The 23,169-nt window shown below is 57.7% G+C and overlaps 1 protein-coding gene across 1 annotated transcript; it reads right to left on the bottom strand.

Moving 5' to 3' along the window:
- Positions 1 to 1,628: 1,628 nt before the first annotated feature.
- Positions 1,629 to 14,805, bottom strand: ints5 (integrator complex subunit 5). Its single transcript, XM_072551179.1, has 2 exons — positions 14,577 to 14,805; positions 1,629 to 8,849 (listed from the first exon to the last, which is right to left on the bottom strand). Exons 1-2 carry the CDS (start codon positions 14,627 to 14,629, stop codon positions 5,969 to 5,971), a joined length of 2,934 nt encoding a protein of 977 aa, XP_072407280.1. The 5' UTR covers positions 14,630 to 14,805; the 3' UTR covers positions 1,629 to 5,968.
- Between the last annotated feature and the right edge of the window lie 8,364 nt (positions 14,806 to 23,169).

Below are 23,169 nucleotides of genomic sequence, written 5' to 3'. Positions count from 1 at the left end.
TGAGAGAGCAGGAGGGACAGAGTGAGAGAGCGGGGGGATAGAGTGAGAGAGCGGGGGGGACAGAGTGAGAGAGCAGGGGGGACAGAGTGAGAGAGCAGGGAGGACAGAGTGAGAGAGCAGGGGGTATAGAGTGAGAGAGCAGGGGGGATAGAGTGAGAGAGCAGGGGGGATAGAGTGAGAGAGCAGGGGGGATAGAGTGAGAGCAAGGAGGATAGAATGAGAGAGCGGGGGGATAGAGTGAGAGAGCGGGGGGGATAGAGTGAGAGAGCGGGGGGGACAGAGTGAGAGAGCAGGGGGGACAGAGTGAGAGAGCGGGGGGGACAGAGTGAGAGAGCGGGGGGGACAGAGTGAGAGAGCGGGGGGGACAGAGTGAGAGAGCGGGGGGGACAGAGTGAGAGAGCGGGGGGGACAGAGTGAGAGAGCGGGGGGGACAGAGTGAGAGAGCGGGGGGGACAGAGTGAGAGAGCGAGGGGGACAGAGTGAGAAAGCGAGGGGGACAGAGTGAGAGAGGAGGGGGGACAGAGTGAGAGAGCAGGGGGGGATAGAGTGAGAGAGCAGGGGGGGATAGAGTGAGAGAGCAGGGGGGATAGAATGAGAGAGCAGGGGGGATAGAGTGAGAGAGCGGGGGGGATAGAGTGAGAGAGCGGGGGGGATAGAGTGAGAGAGCGGGGGGGGATAGAGTGAGAGAGCGGGGGGGATAGAGTGAGAGAGCGGGGGGGATAGTGTGAGAGAGGAGGGGGGATAGTGTGAGAGAGGAGGGGGGACAGAGTGAGAGAGGAGGGGGGACAGAGTGAGAGAGGAGGGGGGACAGAGTGAGGGAGCGGGGGGGATAGAGTGAGAGAGCAGGGGGGATAGAGTGAGAGAGCAGGGGGGATAGAGTGAGAGAGCGGAGGGAATATAGTGAGAGAGCAGGGGGGATAGAGTGAGAGAGCAGGGGGGATAGAGTGAGAGAGGATGGGGGACAGAGTGAGAGAGGAGGGGGGACAGAGTGAGAGAGGAGGGGGGACAGAGTGAGAGAGGAGGGGGGACAGAGTAAGAGAGCAGGGGGGGATAGAGTGAGAGAGCAGGGGGGACAGAGTGAGGGAGCGGGGGGGATAGAGTGAGAGAGCAGGGGGGATAGAGTGAGAGAGCAGGGGGGATAGAGTGAGAGAGCGGAGGGAATATAGTGAGAGAGCAGGGGGGATAGAGTGAGAGAGCAGGGGGGATAGAGTGAGAGAGGATGGGGGACAGAGTGAGAGAGGAGGAGGGACAGAGTGAGAGAGGAGGAGGGACAGAGTGAGAGAGGAGTGGGGACAGAGTGAGAGAGGAGGGGGGACAGAGTGAGAGAGGAGGGGGGGATAGAGTGAGAGAGCAGGGGGGATAGAGTGAAGAGAGCGGAGGGAATAGAGTGAGAGCAAGGAGGATAGAATGAGAGAGCGGGGGGATAGAGTGAGAGAGCGGGGGGGATAGAGTGAGAGAGCAGGGGGGACAGAGTGAGAGAGCAGGGGGGACAGAGTGAGACAGCAGGGGGGACAGAGTGAGAGAGCGGGGGGACAGAGTGAGAGAGCGGGGGGAATAGAGTGAGAGAGCGGGGGGATAGAGTGAGAGAGGAGGGGGGATAGAGTGAGAGAGCGGGGGGGACAGAGTAAGAGAGCAGGGAGGACAGAGTGAGAGAGCAGGGGGATAGAGGGAGAGAGGAGAGGGGATAGAGTGAGAGACATGGGGGATAGAGTGAGAGAGGAGGGGGTATAGAGTAAGCGAGCAGGTAGCAGTCACGGTATATGTGGAACTGGGAGCTACTTCCCTATTAGTGGCCATTCAGCCCCTCGAGCATGCTCTGTCACTCAACAGAATCACAACTGATCTCCTAGCACAGTGCCATGTTCTCACCTTTCAGCCTGATCATTAATTATCTCATTGTACAAGCATGTATCCGTTATGGACATACTCTGTGTCGGAGCACTGATAGCCCCTTGAGGTAGAGCGTCCTCTGGGGCAGAGAGTTTTAAATATTTATGGTGAAGTAATTTCTCACAGGACTGACTGACTGACTTTAGGATGGTCAGGTTGGAGTGTTCAATACCAGCAGCACACACATTAACATTTATTTCAACTCTCAACGTTTCTCTTTCAAAACCTTTGAGGGAACAATTTACAAAACAGAAAGGTTAATATTCACAAACTTCAATATTCTATTTACAAGAGTACTCCAGCCTCGTGGGCTTCACCTCAGAACGCTGGCCAGTGTTTGCTGGCAGTTGTAGGTCAGTCCATCTTCACATGGGGAGCTACTGGGGTCAAATGGGAAATCAGCAAGAGACCGAAAGTGAGAACGTGAGACTGAGTGAAAGACAGAGCATGAGACAGAGAATCAGAGAGAAGGATAAAAATAACAAAAAGAGAGAATGAGAAAGAAATGGAGACAGGGCAAAACAAAGAGAAAGAGGAAATGGTGGGGTTAACAGCACGGGTCAGAGACTGAAAGACAGGAGAGAGAGAGAGAGAAAGAAATGTGAGATAGAGAGAGAAAACACAGAGGCACTCCATGTCCCAAGGAGCAAGAATAAGGTGATTGGCACAGCAAGATCCCATTGTCCCTGACACCTTAAGGATCATATGGGCTAGTCGTTGATAATTTGAGAATGCAGCATATTTTAAAATTACAGCTTGCAACACAACAGGAGTGTGCAGAGAACTGTTCCATATCACTGCTGTGGACTAAGTCACCTGCAACAGCTCAAATTCATTGTCTTCAGGAGATCACTGCTCTGAACATGCCAGCTGATCGGGGTTTGGGTACGGTCAGGTGATCGGGGGGGTTGGGTACGGTCAGGTGATCGGGGGTTTGGGTACGGTCAGGTGATCGGGGTTTGGGTACGGTCAGGTGATCGGGGGGGTTGGGTACGGTCAGGTGATCGGGGGTTTGGGTACGGTCAGGTGATCGGGGGTTTGGGTACGGTCAGGTGATCGGGGGTTTGGGTACGGTCAGGTGATTGGTACGGTCAGGTGATCGGGGGTTGGGTACAGTCAGGTGATTGGGGGTTTGGGTACAGTCAGGTGATTGGTACGGTCAGGTGATTGGGTACGGTCAGGTGATCAGGGGGTTGGGTACAGTCAGGTGATTGGGTACGGTCAGGTGATCGGGGGTTGGGTACAGTCAGGTGATTGGGTACGGTCAGGTGATCAGGGGGTTGGGTACAGTCAGGTGATTGGGTACGGTCAGGTGATCGGGGGTTGGGTACAGTCAGGTGATTGGGGGTTTGGGTACGGTCAGGTGATTGGTACGGTCAGGTGATTGGGTACGGTCAGGTGATCAGGGGGTTGGGTACAGTCAGGTGATTGGGTACAGTCAGGTGATCGGGGGTTTGGTACGGTCAGGTGATGGGGGTTTGGGTGCGGTCAGGTGATTGGGGGGGCGTTGGGTATAGTCAGGTGATCGGGGAGTTGGGTATGGTCAGGTGATGGGAGGTTGGGTACGGTCAGGTGATCGGGGAGTGTTGGGTACAGTCAGGTGATCGGGGATTTGGGTACAGTGTGTGTCAGGTGATTGGGGGGTTGGGTACAGTGTATGTCAGGTGATGGGGGTTGGGTACAGTGTGTGTCAGGTGATGGGGGGTTGGGTACAGTGTGTGTCAGGTGATCGGGGGGTTGGGTACAGTGTGTGTCAGGTGATGGGGGGTTTGGTTACAGTGTGTGTCAGGTGATCGGGGGTTTGGTTAGAGTGTGTGTTAGGTGATCGGGGGGGGGTTTGGTTAGAGTGTGTGTCAGGTGATCGGGGGGGAGTGTTGGGTACAGTGTGTGTCAGGTGATCGGGGGGGTTTGGTTAGAGTGTGTATCAGGTGATTGGGGGGTTGGGTACAGTGTGTGTCAGGTGATTGGGGGGTTGGGTACAGTGTGTGTCAGGTGATTGGGAGGTTGGGTACAGTGTGTGTCAGGTGATTGGGGGGGTTCGGTTAGAGTGTGTATCAGGTGATTGGGGGGTTGGGTACAGTGTGTGTCAGGTGATTGGGAGGTTGGGTACAGTGTATGTCAGGTGATGGGGGTTGGGTACAGTGTGTGTCAGGTGATTGGGAGGTTGGGTACAGTGTATGTCAGGTGATGGGGGTTGGGTACAGTGTGTGTCAGGTGATGGGGGGTTGGGTACAGTGTGTGTCAGGTGATCGGGGGGTTGGGTACAGTGTGTGTCAGGTGATGGGGGGTTTGGTTACAGTGTGTGTCAGGTGATCGGGGGTTTGGTTAGAGTGTGTGTCAGGTGATCGGGGGGGGTTTGGTTAGAGTGTGTGTCAGGTGATCGGGGGAGAGTGTTGGGTACAGTGTGTGTCAGGTGATCGGGGGGGTTGGGTACAGTGTGTGTCAGGTGATCGGGGGGGTTTGGTTAGAGTGTGTGTCAGGTGATCGGGGGAGTGTTGGGTACAGTGTGTGTCAGGTGATCAGGGGGGTTTGGTACAGTGTGTGTCAGGTGATTGGGGGTATTGGGTAGAGTGTGTGTCAGGTGATCGGGCGGGTTGGGTAGAGTGTGTGTCAGGTGATCGGGGGGGATGTTTGGTTACAGTGTGTGTCAGGTGATCGGGGGGGGGGGGTGTTTGGTTACAGTGTGTGTCAGGTGATCGGGCGGGTTGGGTAGAGTGTGTGTCAGGTGATCGGGGGGGGTGTTTGGTTACAGTGTGTGTCAGGTGATCGGGCGGGTTGGGTAGAGTGTGTGTCAGGTGATCGGGGGGGGTGTTTGGTTACAGTGTGTGTCAGGTGATGGGGGGTTGGTTAGAGTGTGTGTCAGGTGATCGGGGGTTTGGTTACAGTGTGTGTCAGGTGATCGGGCGGGTTGGGTACAGTGTGTGTCAGGTGATCGGGCGGGTTGGGTAGAGTGTGTGTCAGGTGATCGGGGGGGGTGTTTGGTTACAGTGTGTGTCAGGTGATGGGGGGTTGGGTAGAGTGTGTGTTAGGTGATCGGGGGGGGGGTTGGGCACAGTGTGTGTCAGGTGATCGGGGGGGGTTGGGTACAGTGTGTGTCAGGTGATCGGGGGTGTTGGGTACAGTGTGTGTCAGGTGATTGGGGGTTGGGTAGAGTGTGTGTCAGGTGATCGGGGGGGGTGTTTGGTTAGAGTGTGTGTCAGGTGATCGGGGGGGGTGTTTGGTTAGAGTGTGTGTCAGGTGATCAGGGGGGGTGTTTGGTTAGAGTGTGTGTCAGGTGATCGGGGGGGTTTGGTACAGTGTGTGTCAGGTGATCGGGGGGGGGTTGGTTAGAGTGTGTGTCAGGTGATCGGGGGGGTTGGGTAGAGTGTGTGTCAGGTGATCGGGGGGGGTGTTTGGTTAGAGTGTGTGTCAGGTGATCAGGGGGGGTGTTTGGTTAGAGTGTGTGTCAGGTGATCGGGGGGGTTTGGTACAGTGTGTGTCAGGTGATCGGGGGGGGGTTGGTTAGAGTGTGTGTCAGGTGATCGGGGGGGTTGGGTAGAGTGTGTGTCAGGTGATCGGGGGGGTGTTTGGTTAGAGTGTGTGTCAGGTGATCGGGGGGGGTGTTGGTTAGAGTGTGTGTCAGGTGATCGGGCGGGTTGGGTAGAGTGTGTGTCAGGTGATCGGGCAGGTTGGGTAGAGTGTGTGTCAGGTGATCGGGGGGGTTGGGTAGAGTGTGTGTCAGGTGATCGGGGGGGTTGGGTACAGTGTGTGTCAGGTGATCGGGGGTTGGGTAGAGTGTGTGTCAGGTGATCGGGGGTTGGGTAGAGTGTGTGTCAGGTGATCGGGGGGGGTTTGGTACAGTGTGTGTCAGGTGATCGGGGGGGTTTGGTACAGTGTGTGTCAGGTGATCGGGGGGGTTTGGTACAGTGTGTGTCAGGTGATCAGGGGTATTGGGTAGAGTGTGTGTCAGGTGATCAGGCGGGTTGGGTAGAGTGTGTGTCAGGTGATCCCGTTGGTGATATTTAACCGAATGGCCCTCTCTGTGGAATACCGCAGCCCCTGCACTATCCGACGGCGAATGGCGATGGCAGAGCTTGGATCAGATCTGAAAGCGACCACACAAGTGGCCGAGTTGCTCGATGTTCTTGTGGAGGATGCTGTGCAGGACATCCAGGTACTTGCTGATGTCACCGTCCCGCGTGAAGTCCCGGTAAAACTGGCCTTGCTCGGGGTCAAAGGTGAACTTCTGGGGAAGGGGGCCATTGTCCTTCATGTAATCCCAGACAGTGAGCAGCAGGAGGTGCACCTCGAAGGGGGTGAGGAGGTGGAAGATCTCGTGCATGTTAGTGAGCACTGGTGGCAGGAGCTGCCCCTCGCCCATGCAGGAGACCAGCCAGCAGGAAGCTTGGAGCTGCCACGGGGTGCTGGTGGTCAGGCTGTCCCGGGAAGCCTCCCAGTGGGCCATGAGGGTGGCGAGAAGACCCCGGAGCAGCACCGAGCAGTAACAGAGAGCTGGCCTCCCCAGGGCCACCAGCTGCAGCAGGGGGAAGAACAGTGGGTTTCCCTCAAAGTGGTTGCGGATTTGGAGATCTCGTTCTACAGTGTTGCGGGCTTGGTCCTCAGTGGGCCAGGCCAGCTCGCTGTTAGTGACATCTGGGCACAGCTCCTCTACCAGGGCCATAGCCACAGCCTTGGCAGCCTCTGGGTTAATGGGGGGCACGGCCAGACCACCCTCAGGCTGTGCTAGGGGTCTCCTCCATTGGCTGCCACACCTCACCAACAGGCTCAGCAGCTGGTATAGGTTATCAGAGGCTTCCAGAGGCCCTGGGGAGGAGGGTGAAGGGGAGACCAAGGAGGCTGAGGGTTTCAGACCACGCCCGATGATGCCAGCATGGAAGACGGCCCAAACGCTGCCCCCGAAGTTGACGGCGGTGCCAAAGCGGCAGTTCACGTCCAGCAGGGAGTCTCCGGGAGCAGGGGCCAGGGGTTCCTGGGGCCTGGGGCTTCCCCAGGGGGTCCCACCAAACAGGCCAGGTTCCTGGGTGGCAGAGCGGACCAGCTGCTGCAGGACGACCCGCAGGGCACTGGGAGAGACGGAGCTGAGCCTGCCCAGCAACCGGGAGCTGTCCTGGGCTGAGCCATGCCGGCCGTGCCTCAGGGTCCTCAGGAAGTGACAGACTCCGGCCTGGGCTAGGCCCGAGAGCAGGGCGGGGCCTGGGGAAGGGGGAAGGGGCACCGCCGAGAGCAGAGCGGCGGCCGCCTCAGACAGCCGAGCCTCTGGGCGCCTCAGCAGCTGCCCCAGGTCCCTGACATGAGACGAGAGGGCTTCAGCTAGGCCCCGACCTATGGTGGAGGGAGAGGGGAGAGCGGACCCTTCCTCCTCACTCAGCTCACCGTCCTCCCCTTCAGCTTCCCTCTCCTCCCCGTCCCGCTGCAGCAGCAGGGCCAGGTTAGTCAGGAGCTGGGCAGCCTGGGGCTCAGGCAGGCCGGAGGAGTGCAGGCCGTCCACGCAGCGCCGAACGGTGGCCGGCAGCAACCCTGGCACCGAGGCTGAGAGCTGGTCATGCAGCCTGATGGCCAAGGTCAGCTCCTCAGGGCTCCGTGCCAGCACCAGGAGGTGGCCCAGAGCCTCAGTGGCACAACTCTGCCCGCTGTAGACACAGAGCAAGGCCAGCAGCTGGTGCTGCCAGAGGTGCCTCTTCCGCTCCAGCCTCAGGGTCTCCTGGCACAGGTCCCTGACCCGGGACTTCAGCTCCTCAAAGAAGGGGACGGTGCGAGGGGTCTGGCTCTCCCCAGGGCCCCCCAGGGGACGGTTATAGACCAGCTTCTGCAGGTTGAGGAGGAGCAGCTGGATGATACGGTGACAGGCCTCCCGGACCCCATCCCTGACCACCAGGCCTGGCGTGGTGATGACCGAGGCCGGCATGGCGGTGTTGACCAGGAACTGGAGGATGTGGTAGGCCCCGGGCCCGGCCTGGCAGATCAGGTGCACCACCAGCCCCAGCAGGTTATCGGCATCGTCCCGGCTCAGCCCGGCAAACTGCTGCTGGAGCTGCTCCAACACCGGCGGGGTCAGAGAGTCCACCAGCTCACCGGAGACCGTGCCCAGCAGCGCCGGGGACATGGCAGCCAGCTGCAGCAGGAAGGGAACCGTGGCGTTGTGCTGGGGCTCCCGGCTAGGCCTCAGGCTCTCCTGGAACATCAGCAGCAGCTCCTGCCTAATGCTGTCCGAGTGACGAGTGGCCAGGTGGCCCAAAATGCCCACGACCGACGCCATCTTGGGCACCCGCTTGTCCGCCAGTGATGGGAAGAGGGGGTCCATCACAGAGGAGGCTCCGTGCATACAGAAATCCTTCAAGCCACAGGACAGCACCCGGCTGATGATGGTGTTGGGGAAGGAGGAGCCGATGTGAGCCACCACCCAGTCGAAGTGCGGCGAGTGCTGCACCGAAGTGTCCAGGAGGGCGTCCACACAGGCATCTGGACAGCTGCTGATCATAGAGGACAGGCACTGCACATAGATCTCCATCAGCACCCGTGTGGCCTTACACGACATCCAGAGATGGAGCAGCTCGTTCAGGCTGCTGGTGTGTGGCACCTGGTGCCAGCTGGAATATTTACTGCTGAGCTGCCCCATCAGCTCGATGGACCAGGCCGAGACCAGCGGAGCCCAGGCCTTGGGGTTGGACTGCACAAACTCAGACAGCACGCCCTGAATCTCCTGGGTGACGTCGTCCAGGCCGGCCTGAGACATTCCTGGGGGTCCCCCCGCCCCTTCCCGGTTCAGCTCCAGGATGTAGCCGCTCACGTACTCGTCGAAGACCCCCCGCAGGTGCTCGAGGACTGCGGCCCGGGCTGGGGGCAGGTTCCGGAGCAGCAAGATCCCACAGCGGGCGTGCTCCTTCACCGACAGCTTGTGACCGTGGACCTGGTCAATGCCACTGATAAACGCCTTCATCTCCTGCAGCAGCTCCTGCGAACTGCAACGGAACGGGGAAATCAGTACCAGGCCATTCAGCCCATCACACACCATGCCTGCCCTCTGAGTGATCTCCCTGAGTCATCCCCCCCACCCCACACCTCACCGCACCTTCCTCCTCCTCCAGTTTTCTCCCTCCCTTTTCACAACAACTCACTTCCACAAACAAAACATTCTCCTCAACCTTCCCCTCCCCCAGCCATACCTCCCACTGCTTCTTTTCTGCACTGTCGGGGGGGGGACCGCACTGTCGGAGAGTCACATTGTCGGAGGGTCAGTGCTGAGGGAGGGGGCACTGTCGGAGGGTCACATAGTCGGAGGGTCACATAGTCGGAGGGTCACACTGTTGGGGGGGGGGGGTCGCACTGTCGGGGGGGGGGGGCCGCACTGTCGGAGAGTCACACTGTCGGGGGGGTCGCACTGTCGGAGGGTCACACTGTTGGGGGGGGCCGCACTGTCAGAGAGTCACACTGTCGGGGGGGGGGCAGCACTGTCGGGGGGGCCGCACTGTCGGAGAGTCGCACTGTCGGAGAGTCACACTGTCGGGGGGGCCGCACTGTCGGAGAGTCACACTGTCGGGGGGGGGCGCACTGTCAGAGAGTCACACTGTCGGGGGCAGCCGCACTGTCAGAGAGTCACACTGTCGGGGGGAGCCGCACTGTCAGAGAGTCACACTGTCGGGGGGAGCCGCACTGTCAGAGAGTCACACAGTCGGGGGGTCACACTGTCGGGGGGTCACACTGTCGGGGGGGGCCGCACTGTCGGAGAGTCACACTGTCGGGGGGGGGCGCACTGTCAGAGAGTCACACTGTCGGGGGGAGCCGCACTGTCAGAGAGTCACACTGTCAGAGAGTCACACTGTCGGGGGGGGCCGCACTGTCGGAGAGTCACACTGTCGGGGGGGGGGCCGCACTGTCAGAGAGTCACACTGTCGGGGGCAGCCGCACTGTCAGAGAGTCACACTGTCGGGGGCAGCCGCACTGTCAGAGAGTCACACTGTCGGGGGGAGCCGCACTGTCAGAGAGTCACACTGTCGGGGGGTCACACTGTCGGGGGGGGCCGCACTGTCGGAGAGTCACACTGTCGGGGGGGGGGGCCGCACTGTCGGAGAGTCACACTGTCGGGGGGGGGGGGCCGCACTGTCAGAGAGTCACACTGTCGGGGGGTCACACTGTTGGGGGGTCACACTGTCGGGGGGGGCCGCACTGTCGGAGAGTCACACTGTCGGGGGGGGGCGCACTGTCAGAGAGTCACACTGTCGGGGGGAGTCGCACTGTCAGAGAGTCACACTGTCGGGGGGAGCCGCACTGTCAGAGAGTCACACTGTCGGGGGCAGCCGCACTGTCAGAGAGTCACACTGTCGGGGGGTCGCACTGTCGGGGGGTCGCACTGTCGGGGGGTCGCACTGTCGGAGGGTCGCACTGTCGGGGGGGTCGCACTGTCGGGGGGGTCGCACTGTCGGGGGGGTCGCACTGTCGGGGGGGTCGCACTGTCGGGGGGTCGCACTGTCGGAGGGTCGCATTGTCGGAGGGTCGCACTGTCGGAGGGTCGCACTGTCGGAGAGTCACACTGTCGGGGGTGGGGGCGCACTGTCAGAGAGTCAAACTGTCGGGGGGTCGCACTGTCGGGGGGGTCGCACTGTCGGGGGGGTCACACTGTCGGGGGGGTCACACTGTCGGGGGGGTCACACTGTCGGGGGGGTCACACTGTCGGAGGGGGCCGTACTGTCGGGGGGGGCCGTACTGTCGGAGGGGGCCGCACTGTAGGAGGGGGCCGCACTGTCGCGGGGGTCGCACTGTCGGAGAGTCACACTGTCGGGGGGGGGGGGGGCGCACTGTCGGGGGGGCCGCACTGTCGGAGAGTCACACTGTCGGAGAGTCACACTGTCGGGAGGGTCACACTGTCGGAGGGTCACACTGTCGGAGGGGGTCGCACTGTCGGAGGGGGTCGCACTGTCGGGGGGGTCGCACTGTCGGGGGGGTCGCACTGTCGGGGGGTCACACTGTCGGGGGGTCGCACTGTTGGAGAGTCACACTGTCGGGGGGTCACACTGTCGGGGGGGTCACACTGTCGGAGAGTCACACTGTCGGGGGGGGGTCGCACTGTCAGAGGGTCACACTGTCGGGGGGTCGCACTGTCGGTGAGTCGCACTGTCGGGGGGCCGCACTGTCGGGGGGCCGCACTGTCAGGGGGGGGGCCGCACTGTCGGAGAGTCACACTGTCGGGGGGGGCGCACTGTCGGAGAGTCACACTGTCGGGGGGGTCGCACTGTCGGGGGGGTCGCACTGTCGGAGGGGTCGCACTGTCGGAGGGGTCGCACTGTCGGGGGGTGGCACTGTCGGGGGGTGGCACTGTCGGGGGGTGGCACTGTCGGGGGGTGGCACTGTCGGGGGGGTGGCACTGTCGGGGGGTCGCACTGTCGGGGGGGTCGCACTGTCGGGCGGTCACACTGTCGGGGGGGGCGCACTGTCGGGGGGTCCGCACTGTCGGAGGGTCACACTGTCGGAGGGTCACACTGTCGGGGGGGGTCGCACTGTCGGGGGGGGTCGCACTGTCGGGGGGGTCGCACTGTCGGGGGGTCACACTGTTGGAGAGTCACACTGTCGGGGGGTCACACTGTCGGGGAGTCGCACTGTCGGGGGGCCGCACTGTCGGGGGGGCCGCACTGTCGGGGGGGGGCCGCACTGTCGGGGGGGGGCCGCACTGTCGGAGAGTCACACTGTCGGGGGGGGCGCACTGTCGGAGAGTCACACTGTCGGGGGGGGTCGCACTGTCGGGGGGGTCGCACTGTCGGAGGGGTCGCACTGTCGGGGGGTCGCACTGTCGGAGGGTCGCACTGTCGGGGGGTCGCACTGTCGGAGGGTGGCACTGTCGGGGGGTGGCACTGTCGGGGGGTGGCACTGTCGGGGGGGTGGCACTGTCGGGGGGTCGCACTGTCGGGGGGGTCGCACTGTCGGGCGGTCACACTGTCGGGGAGTCACACTGTCGGGGGGGGCGCACTGTCGGGGGGTCCGCACTGTCGGAGGGTCACACTGTCGGAGGGTCACACTGTCGGAGGGTCACACTGTCGGGGGGGGTCGCACTGTCGGGGGGGGTCGCACTGTCGGGGGGTCGCACTGTCGGGGGGGTCGCACTGTCGGGGGGGTCGCACTGTCGGGGGGTCACACTGTCGGGGGGTCACACTGTCGGGGGGTCCGCACTGTCGGAGGGTCACACTGTCGGAGGGTCACACTGTCGGGGGGGGTCGCACTGTCGGGGGGGGGTCGCACTGTCGGAGGGTCGCACTGTCGGGGGGGTCGCACTGTCGGGGGGTCACACTGTTGGAGAGTCACGCTGTCGGGGGGTCACGCTGTCGGGGGGTCACACTGTCGGGGGGTCACACTGTCGGAGAGTCACACTGTCGGGGGGGGTCGCACTGTCAGAGGGTCACACTGTCGGGGGGTCACACTGTCGGGGAGTCGCACTGTCGGGGGGCCGCACTGTCGGGGGGCCGCACTGTCGGGGGGGGGGCCGCACTGTCGGAGAGTCACACTGTCGGGGGGGGCCGCACTGTCGGAGAGTCACACTGTCGGGGGGGGGGCGCACTGTCGGAGAGTCACACTGTCGGGGGGGGTCGCACTGTCAGAGAGTCACACTGTCGGGGGGGGGTCGCACTGTCGGAGAGTCACACTGTCGGGGGGGGGGTGCACTGTCGGAGAGTCACACTGTCGGGCGGGCTGCACTGTCGGAGAGTCACACTGTCGGGCGGGCTGCACTGTCGGAGAGTCGCACTGTCGGGGGGGGTCGCACTGTCGGGGGGTCGCACTGTCGGGGGGGTCGCACTGTCGGGGGGGTCGCACTGTCGGGGGGGTCGCACTGTCGGGGGGGGTCGCACTGTCGGGGGGTCGCACTGTCGGGGGGGCCGCACTGTCGGGGGGGTCGCACTGTCGGGGGGTCGCACTGTCGGGGGGGGTCGCACTGTCGGAGGGTCACACTGTCGGAGGGTCGCACTGTCGGGGGGTCGCACTGTCGGGGGGGTCGCACTATCGGAGAGTCGTCGCATTGTCGGGGGGGGTCGCACTGTCGAGGGGTCACACTGTCGAGGGGTCACACTGTCGAGGGGTCACACTGTCGGAGAGTCACACTGTCGGGGGGGTCGCACTGTCGGGGGGTCACACTGTCAGAGGGTCACACTGTCAGAGGGGGTCGCACTGTCGGAGGGTCGCACTGTCGGGGGGGTCGCACTGTCGGGGGGTCACACTGTCGGGGGGGTCGCACTGTTGGAGAGTCACACTGTCGGGGGGGTCACACTGTCGGGGGGGTCACACTGTCGGAGAGTCACACTGTCGGGGGGTCGCACTGTCGGGGGGCCGCACTGTCGGGGGGCCGCACTGTCGGGGGGCCGCACTGTCGGGGGGGGCCGCACTGTCGGAGAGTCACACTGTCGGGGGGGGGCGCACTGTCGGAGAGTCACACTGTCGGGGGGGGCGCACTGTCGGAGAGTCACACTGTCGGGGGGGGTCGCACTGTCGGAGAGTCACACTGTCGGGGGGGGGGCCGCACTGTCGGAGAGTCACACTGTCGGGCGGGCTGCACTGCCGGAGAGTCATACTGTCGGGGGGGCCGCACTGTCGGAGAGTCGCACTGTCGGAGAGTCGCACTGTCGGGGGGGTCACACTGTCGGGGGGGTCACACTGTCGGGGGGGTCACACTGTCGGGGGGGGTCACACTGTCGGGGGGTCGCACTGTCGGGGGGGTCGCACTGTCGGGGGGGTCGCACTGTCGGGGGGGTCGCTCTGTCGGGGGGTCGCACTGTCGGGGGGTCGCACTGTCGGGGGGTCGCACTGTCGGAGGGTCGCACTGTCGGAGGGTCACACTGTCGGGGGGGTCGCACTGTCGGGGGGGTCGCACTGTCGGGGGGGTCGCTCTGTCGGGGGGTCGCACTGTCGGGGGGTCGCACTGTCGGGGGGTCGCACTGTCGGGGGGGGTCGCACTGTCGGAGGGTCACACTGTCGGGGGGGTCGCACTGTCGGAGGGTCGCACTGTCGGAGGGTCGCACTGTCGGAGGGTCGCACTGTCGGAGGGTCACACTGTCGGGGGGGTCGCATTGTCGGGGGGTCGCACTGTTGGAGGGTCACACTGTCGGAGGGTCGCACTATCGGTGGGTCAGTGCTGAGGGAGGGGGCACTGTCGGAGGGTTGCACTGTTGGGGGGTCAGTGCTGAGGGAGCGGGCACTGTCGGAGGGTCAGTGCTGAGGGAGCGGGCACTGTCGGAGGGTCAGTGCTGAGGGAGTGGGCACTGTCGGAGGGTCAGTGCTGAGGGAGTGGGCACTGTCGGAGGGTCAGTGCTGAGGGAGGGGGTACTGTCGGAGTGTCAGTGCTGAGGGAGTGGGCACTGTCAGAGGGTCAGTGTTGAGGGAGGGGGCACTGTCGGAGGGTCAGTGCTGAGGGAGTGGGCACTGTCGGAGGGTCAGTGCTGAGGGAGTGGGCACTGTCGGAGGGTCAGTGCTGAGGGAGTGGGCACTGTCGGAGGGTCAGTGCTGAGGGACAGAGGCTGTGGGGGGTGGGGGGGTGGGCGGTGTGGTCTGGGGGAGCTGACTGCCCCCTGCAGGTTGACAATGGGAAATGTCAATGTCAACAAAACAGTCACGGTGCAGTTCCTCCCTCTTCCAGAGGGGGCGGTGCAGCAGCGTGGGGAGCAGTGCGCACGCGTACTCCCGGGCCCGGGGCCGCGCATGCGCCCACTCGCCTGATGGCCGCCCGCAGGCTGCAGTTTCCCTCCATCGCCGCCGTCGCCGCCATGAACCCGCCGGATTCGCGGGTACCCGGAGCCGCACCGTGGGATACCACCGCCGGACGGAGACGGCCCGAGTGCACTCCGCGTCCCGGGCGCTCTGCAGCCGCCGCCCCCTCACTGACTCGATCGATTGATCGACCAGCGGGAGCGTCCCGCAATCCTCTCCCCCACAACCCGCTTCCGGCCGCGGCCTGTCCCTCGCTCTAAAGGTTCCGGCTGGAGCGCCCCTTTGCCTTGAGTCTGGTTCCGCGAATAAAAATGTCCCCCCCCATCAGCAAACTGGTGGGACATGAAATATTGCCTGTTCCTTGGGCAGGATATGTCAGACGAAAATAAATACCAGTTTAATGAGTTTTAACTTAATGGGTTTGCTACAAGGTCCACCGAATGCTGAACCAAATGCAATGGTTTCCCTTTTGCATTTATATAGCACCCTAACGCCACCTGCCCAAGGAAATGTCAGGGATTTGAAATGGAGTGGTAATGAGAGATTGCTTTCAAATAGTGTCCCATTGCAATGTCCCAGGACTTTACAAATTGCTTGCAGTTAACGTTGATCCTTTTTGAATTGAATTCATTTTAGAATTCGAATCAGAATGTCCTTAATTGTCGTGTGTACTCAAGTGCAGGAGTACAGTGAAAAGGTTTACGTTACCTGTTGTGGCACCATCCTGGGTGCATCGTCTAGGCAGAAATCTTAGATACAAACGAGGAATAAAAAGAAAAGATACAGGGGAACTTAGCTGTCTAGATACAGAATTGGCTGGCCAACAGAAGACAGAGAGTGGTAGTAGAAGGAAAATATTCTGCCTGGAAGTCTGTGGTGAGTGGTGTTCCACAGGGCTCTGTCCTTGGGCCTCTATTGTTTGTAATTTTTATTAATGACTTGGATGAGGGGATTGAAGGATGGGTCAGCAAGTTTCCAGACGACACAAAGGTTGGAGGTGTTGTTGACAGTATAGAGGGCTGTTGTAGGCTGCAGCGGGACATTGACAGGATGCAGAGATGGGCTGAGAGGTGGCAGATGGAGTTCAACCTGGATAAATGTGAGGTGATGCATTTTGGAAGATCGAATTTGAAAGCTGAGTACAGGATTAAGGATAGGATTCTTGGCAGTGTGGAGGAACAGAGAGATCTTGGTGTGCAGGTACATAGATCCCTTAAAATGGCCACCCAAGTGGACAGGGTTGTTAAGAAAGCATATGGTGTTTTGGCTTTCATTAACAGGGGGAGTGAGTTTAAGAGGCGTGAGATCTTGTTGCAGCTCTATAAAACTTTGGTTAGACCGCACTTGGAATACTGTGTGCAGTTCTGGTCGCCCTATTATAGGAAAGATGTGGATGCTTTGGAGTGGGTTCAGAGGAGGTTTACCAGGATGCTGCCTGGACTGGAGGGCTTATCTTATGAAGAGAGGTTGACTGAGCTCAGACTTTTTTCATTGGAGAAAAGGAGGAGGAGAGGGGACCTAATTGAGGTATACAAGATAATGAGAGGCATAGATAGAGTCGATAGCCAGAGAGTATTTCCCAGGGTAGAAATGACTAACACGAGGGGTCATAGTTTTAAGCTGGTTGGAGGAAAGTATAGAGGGGATGTCAGAGGGGGGTTCTTTACACAGAGAGTTGTGAGAGCATGGAATGCGTTACCAGCAGCAGTTGTAGAAGCAAGGTCATTGGGGATATTTAAGAGATTACTGGACGTGCATATGGTCACAGAAGTTTGAGGGTGCATACATGAGGATCAGTGGTTGGCACAACATTGTGGGCTGAAGGGCCTGTTCTGTGCTGTACTGTTCTATGTTCTGTGTTGCATTACAGTGTTTAAAGAGTAAGTTAGAAATAAGACACATTTTTGTCACATACTCAACTTTACAGCGCCATCTGAGGTAGAAAGGTACTTCGGTACAGATACGTAAGATCACATTTGTAGGAAACAAAAAGAATTAGGAAAATTAAAAAATAAATACATTTAGCCATGACAGGCTTCGTTTCTGCATGGCATCGGCCCTCACTAAAGCACCATGTGTGTACATAGGGAATTGGAGTGAGGTCATTGCAGAGTAACTGAGGGACAGTCACCGGAACAGACAATATTGGGGGAGGGGGGGGGCATCCAGTGGGGTTAGTGGGATCTAGACCTCAGAGTGTTGGACACTTACTGAACTGAAAAACTACCACCCATCCCTAGAGTTCAGAGTAAGGGCTGAAAGGAGGGGAATACTGTCCTGTTGCATTTGCATTGCTTTAAAATGAGGGTTTCTCCCTTTTGGACGGAAAGGAGGAGAAATATTTTCTTTCAGAGTGTTTTATAACTTTGGAATCTCAGCCTCAAGTGGTCTTGGAGGCAGGGTCATTGAATATTTTTAAGGCAGAGGTAGATAGACTTTTCTTCTGAAAGGGTATCAGAGGTTACTGGGATAGATGGAAATGTGGAATGCAAATTATAAACAGATCAGCCATGATCTTATTGAATGGTGGAGCAGATTTGAGGGGCTGAATGGCCAACTCCTGCTTCTGATTTTTTATGTTCACACATATATTCATTTGGTTAAAATTAATGTTTAAAAATTATTTCACAGGATGTGAGCATCACTTGGCTAGGCCAGCATTTATTGCCCATCGAGAGTCAACCCCATTGCTGGGTCTGGAGTCACGTGGAGGCCAGACCTGATAAGGACAGCAGTTTCCCTCCCGAAAGAACATTAGTGACCCAGATGGGGTTTTCCCCTCCCCAATTGGCAATGGTCATCATTAGATTCTTAATTCCAGATTTTTATTGAATTCAAATTCTAGCATCTGCCATGGCAGGATGTGAACCTGGGTCCCCACAACATCACCTGGGTTTCTGGATGAACGACCCACTAATCCCATTCTCTCTCTCTCTCTCTCTCTCTCTGTAAAATTCAATCATATTATGATCACTGGTGCCTAGGGGTATTTGTCCAGTTGTTACAATCATCATGCAAGCAACATAGATTCATCAAGGGCAGGTTGTGTCTCACAAACCTCATTGTAGGGCAGTTGATGTGGTGTACGTGGACTTCAGTAAAGCCTTTGATAAGGTTCCACATGGTCGGCTGTTGGAGAAAATGCAGAGCCATGGAATTGAGGGGGATTGAGCAGTTTGGATTAGAAACTGGCTTTCTGAAAGAAGGCAGCGAGTGGTGGTTGATGGAAAATATTCAGTCTGGAGTCTGGTTACTAGTGGTGTGACACAAGGATCTGTTTTGGGACCACTGCTGTTTGTCATTTTTATAAATGACTGAGACGCAGGCATAGGTGGGTGGGTTAGTAAATTTGCAGACGACACTAAAGTCGGTGGAGTAGTGGACACTGTGGAAGAATGTTACAGGTTTCAGGGGGACTTGGATAAACTGCAGAATTGGGCTGAGAGGTGGCAAATGGAGTTCAATGCAGCTAAATGAGAGGTGATGCACTTTGGGAAGAATAACAGGAAGGCAGAGTACTGGGTCAATGGAAAGATTCTTGGTAGTGTGGATGTGCAGAGGGATCTTGGAGTCCATGTACATAGATCCCTGAAAGTTGCCCCCCAGGTGGATAGTGCTGTTAAGAAGGCACACGGTGTGTTAGGTTTCATTGGGAGAGGGATTGAGTTCAGGAACCGCAATATCATGCTGCAACTGTACAAAACGCTGGTGCAGCCACACTTGGGATATTGTGTACAATTCTGGTCGCCCCATTACAGGAAGGATGTGGAAGCATCGGAAAAGGTGCAGAGGAAATTTACCAGGATGTTGCCTGGTCTGGAGGGAAGGTCAAATGAGGAAAGGCTGAGAGACTTGGGTCTGTTCTCATTGGAAAGGCGGCGGCTAAGGGGGGATTTGGTAGAGACATACAAGATGATCAGAGGGTTAGATAGAGTAGACAGGGAGAGTCTATTTCCTAGGATGATGACGTCAGTGTGTACGAGGGGGCATAGCTACAAATTGAGGGGTGATAGATTTAAGACAGATGTCAGAGGCAGGTTCTTTACTCAGAGAGTGGTAAGGGTGTGGAATGTCCTACCTGCCAATGTAATTAACTCAGCCACATTAGGGAGATTTAAACAATCCTTAGGTTAGCACATGGATGATGGTGGGATAGTGTAGGGGGACGAGCTGAGAATAGTTCACAGGTCGGCGCAACATCGAGGGCCGAAGGGCCTGTTCTGTGCTGTATTGTTCTATGTTGTATTAATGAATCCACCTTATTTGCATAATACTAGGATTAGTGTGGCCTGATTCTGGATTAGAGTGGTGCTGGAAAAGCACAGCAATTCAGGCAGCATCCGAGGAGCAGCGCATCTCGTCCACATCCAGCACCTCCGCCCTCAGACCCCACCCCTCCAACCGTAACAAGGACAGAACGCCCCTGGTGCTCACCTTCCACCCTACCAACCTTCGCATAAACCAAATCATCCACCGACATTTCCGCCACCTCCAAAAAGACCCCACCACCAGGGATATATTTACCTCCCCACCCCTTTTCGCCTTCCGCAAAGACCGTTCCCTCCGTGACTACCTGGTCAGGTCCACACCCCCCTACGACCCACCCTCCCATTCTGGCACTTTCCCCTGCCACCGCAGGACATGCAAAACCTGCGCCCACACCTCCTCCCTCACCTCCAACCAAGGCCCTAAAGGAGCCTTCCACATCCATCAAAGTTTCACCTGCACATCCACCAATATCATTTATTGTGTCCGTTGCTCCCGATGTGGTCTCCTCTACTTTGGGGAGACTGGACGCCTCCTAGCAGAGCGCTTTAGGGAACATCTCCGGGACACCCGCACCAATCAACCCCACCGCCCTGTGGCCCAACATTTCACCTCCCCCTCCCACTCTGCCGAGGACATGCAGGTCCTGGGCCTCCTCCACAGCTGCACCCTCACCACCCGACGCCTGGAGGAAGAACGCCTCATCTTCCACCTCGGAACACTTCAACCCCAGGGCATCAATGTGGATTTCACCAGTTTCCTCATTTCCCCTCCCCCCACCTCACCCCAGTTCCAATCTTCCAGCTCAGCACCGCCCTCATGACCTGTCCTACCTGCCTATCTCCCTTTCCACCTATCCATTCCACCCTCCTCTTTGACCTATCACCTTCATCCCCACCCCGTTCACCCATTGTACTCTTTGCTACCTTCCCCCACTCTCCTCTCTGACCTATCACCTCCATCCCCACCCCCATTCACCTATTGTACTCTATGCTACTTTCTCCCCACCCCCCTCTCATTTATCTCTCCAATTTACAGGCACCCTGCCTCTATTCCTGATGAAGGGCTTTTGCCCAAAACGTCAATCTTCCTGCTCCTCGGATACTGCCTGACCTGCTGTGCTTTCCCAGCACCACTCTAACCTAGACTCTGGTTTCCAGCATCTGCAGTCCCTGTTTTTACCAAGTGTGGCCTGATCCTGACCAGCTCCAGAACTTTCTGCCCAGCTCCCATTGTTGCTTCCTTTCATCCCGCCACGGAGTTAATGTCAGGAGCCTGAACTCCACTCCCATAAGGTGACTTCTTGTCTTTCTCATTTCTACACAAACTGTTTCCAAAGCACAGTTTCCTAAACTTGGGTTTACCTCTCCCTGTTGTGGTAATACCATCGTTGACTGACAGAGCCATCTTCCCCACACCAACTTTTTCCTAGCTCCCTCTCTTTCCAAAATATCCTGTTCCCCTACAAGATGTGACAGCGATCGGAATGTACTATCCACTTGGTAAAAACAATGACTGCAGATGCTGGAAACCACATTCGGGATTAGTGGTGCTGGAAGAGCACAGCAGTTCAGGCAGCATCCAAGAAGCTCCTCGGATGCTGCCTGAACTGCTGTGCTCTTCCAGCACCACTAATCCCGAATGTACTATCCACTTGTCATCCCAATAACAGGGGCTCTCTGACTGGATGGAGCAATACCACCATCTGGTGGACATAATCTCCCTTACAGCAAATGTATTTATTAGCAAATTTTCTTAACTTTACAAGCATATAAAATTATTGAAAAATATGATCAATAACAAATATCAGTATAATAAAAAGAAAAAAAACACAAATTACAATACAATTACTGTCTACTAACTACTAACCTACCCGATAATACAAAACAAACCCTAACACTGTGCAAAGCAACACCAATAAAAAAGTAAATAACTAATAGATAAAAAAAAGCAAAAAAAATCACAGCAGTTATGCTCAGTGCAAAGCTCCCAAACAAAGGATTGGAAGCATTATATATACCTGTATTAACTCAGGAGACCACCCCCACACCCCCACCTAGAGCACAGGGCTTGACATACCTAACCATCCTGGTTAAACAGACACGAGTTAAGATAACAGACAAATCTATATCCAAATAACTCAAGTAGGGCTGCCATGTCTTATAAAAATGGTCTGTTGTGTGGTGCACCATGTGTGTAAAAAAGGCCAAGGGAATGTGCTCCATAATTAATGTCTGCCGTCCCAACAGTGTTTTTGGTTTTAATTTACAGCATTCACAGTTCTTTCAGGATGGGTGAAGGTAGATGTACTCTAACAACCTTACAACATTCCTCTCACAGTCAGCCTCTGTAATATGGAGATCAGTGAACAATAATCCAGGGATTTATGCTCCATTTAAAACTCTCTCTCTGCTCAACTCCAGTGCTGGAGTTAAAATCTCTCAGGTGTCTTTGTGAACTTCAGTCTCCACTGTCCACAGAACAGCTCCTGACAAGATACTGATGCAGTGACTCAGTAATCAGAGAGAGAGAAGTACAATGAGAGATAGGGAGAGTGAGAGAGACAGAGAGAGAGGAAACAGAGAGAGAGGAAACAGAGAAATACAGAGAGAGTGAGACAGATAGAGAAACAGAGAGAGAGGAAACAGAGAAATACAGAGAGAGTGAGACAGATAGAGAAACAGAGAGAGAGGAAGAGCAGGAGAAGGCTGTGACAGATGAATCTGCTGTTACAATCTGGATGGGTCAGCTGGATGGGCTAGTGAAGACCATGGAAGGTGCTGACCCAAAGAGATGGAACTAACCATTTCCAGCTGCAGGCAGCAGCAGGAGACAGTGATGTTGGTTGAGGCCCCAGGAACCTGGGGAGTACTCCACCCCTCTACTTCAGTAGGGGCAGTGGGATCTTTTACACCTCCCATCCACCAAGAGGGCAGACACGGTCTCAGTTTAATGCCTCAGCTGAAACATTGCACCTTCAACAGGGCAGCATTCCCTCAGCACTGACCCTCCGACAGTGCCCACTCCCTCAGCACTGACCCTCCGACAGTGCCCACTCCCTCAGCACTGACCCTCCGACAGTGCCCGCTCCCTAAGCACTGACCCTCCGACAGTGCCCACTCCCTCAGCACTGACCCTCCGTCAGTGCCCACTCCCTCAGCACTGCCCCTCCGACAGTGCAGCACTCCCTCAGCACTGACCCTCCGACAGTGCCCACTCCCTCAGCACTGACCCTCCGACAGTGCGGCACTCCCTCAGCACTGACCCTCCGACAGTGCCTACTCCCTCAGCACTGACCCTCTGACAGTACGGCACTCCCTCATCACTGACCCTCCGACAGTGCCCACTCCCTCAGCACTGACCCTCTGACAGTGCCCACTCCCTCAGCACTGACCCTCCGACAGTGCCTGCTCCCTCAGCACTGACCCTCCGACAGTGCCCACTCCCTCAGCACTGACCCTCTGACAGTGCCCGCTCCCTCAGCACTGACCCTCTGACAGTGCCCGCTCCCTCAGCACTGACCCTCTGACAGTGCCCACTCCCTCAGCACTGACCCTCCGACAGTGCCCACTCCCTCAGCACTTGACCCTCTGACAGTGCCCACTCCCTCAGCACTGACCCTCCGACAGTGCCCACTCCCTCAGCACTGACCCTCCGACAGTGCCCACTCCCTCAGCACTGACCCTCCAACAGTGCCCACTCCCTCAGCACTGACCCTCCGACAGTGCCCACTCCCTCAGCACTGACCCTCTGACAGTGCCCACTCCCTCAGCACTGACCCTCCGACAGTGCCCACTCCCTCAGCACTTGACCCTCTGACAGTGCCCACTCCCTCAGCACTGACCCTCTGACAGTGCCCACTCCCTCAGCACTGACCCTCCGACAGTGCCCACTCCCTCAGCATTTGACCCTCTGATAGTGCTTCTGTGATTTTAACAGAACCCAGAGGGTGTTTGTTTGAATTTATTCTTGATGTGGTAATGCCAGGGTTGGACTGGGGTGGGCAAAATTAAAAATCACACAACATCAGGTTATAGTCCAACAGGTTTATTTAGAAGCACTAAGCTTCTGGAGTGCTGCTCCTTATTCAGGTTGCTATAGAACACGATCATAAGACACAGAATTTACAACAAAAGATCATAGTGTCATGTAACTAAAACAATTTCTTGAGCAAACCTGGGTTGCTGTTAAGGTTGGTATCAGTTGCAACCCTTCCCTTGTCCAGCAGCAGGTGGCGGTGTTGCTCCACGTCAAACTATCCTTCTGCCTTTGGTGGAGCAATACCACCTCCTGGTGGGTATAGCCCGTCACTACAGTCTGAGGTGATTTCGA

This window comes from Chiloscyllium punctatum, chromosome 31 (assembly GCF_047496795.1).
Source record: "Chiloscyllium punctatum isolate Juve2018m chromosome 31, sChiPun1.3, whole genome shotgun sequence".
Taxonomy (NCBI): Eukaryota; Metazoa; Chordata; class Chondrichthyes; order Orectolobiformes; family Hemiscylliidae; genus Chiloscyllium; species Chiloscyllium punctatum.
Note: the sequence above shows the minus strand (reverse complement) of the source record. Positions and strands in the feature narration are given on the sequence as shown.

Coding starts and splice junctions, on each gene's coding strand:
- ints5 (XM_072551179.1), bottom strand. CDS start 14,629: ATGGCGGCGACGGCGGCGATGGAGGGAAACTGCAGCCTGCGGGCGGCC. Junction 8,850..14,576: donor AGCCTGCGGGCGGCCATCAG/GCGAGTGGGCGC, acceptor GTTCCGTTGCAG/TTCGCAGGAGCTGCTGCAGG.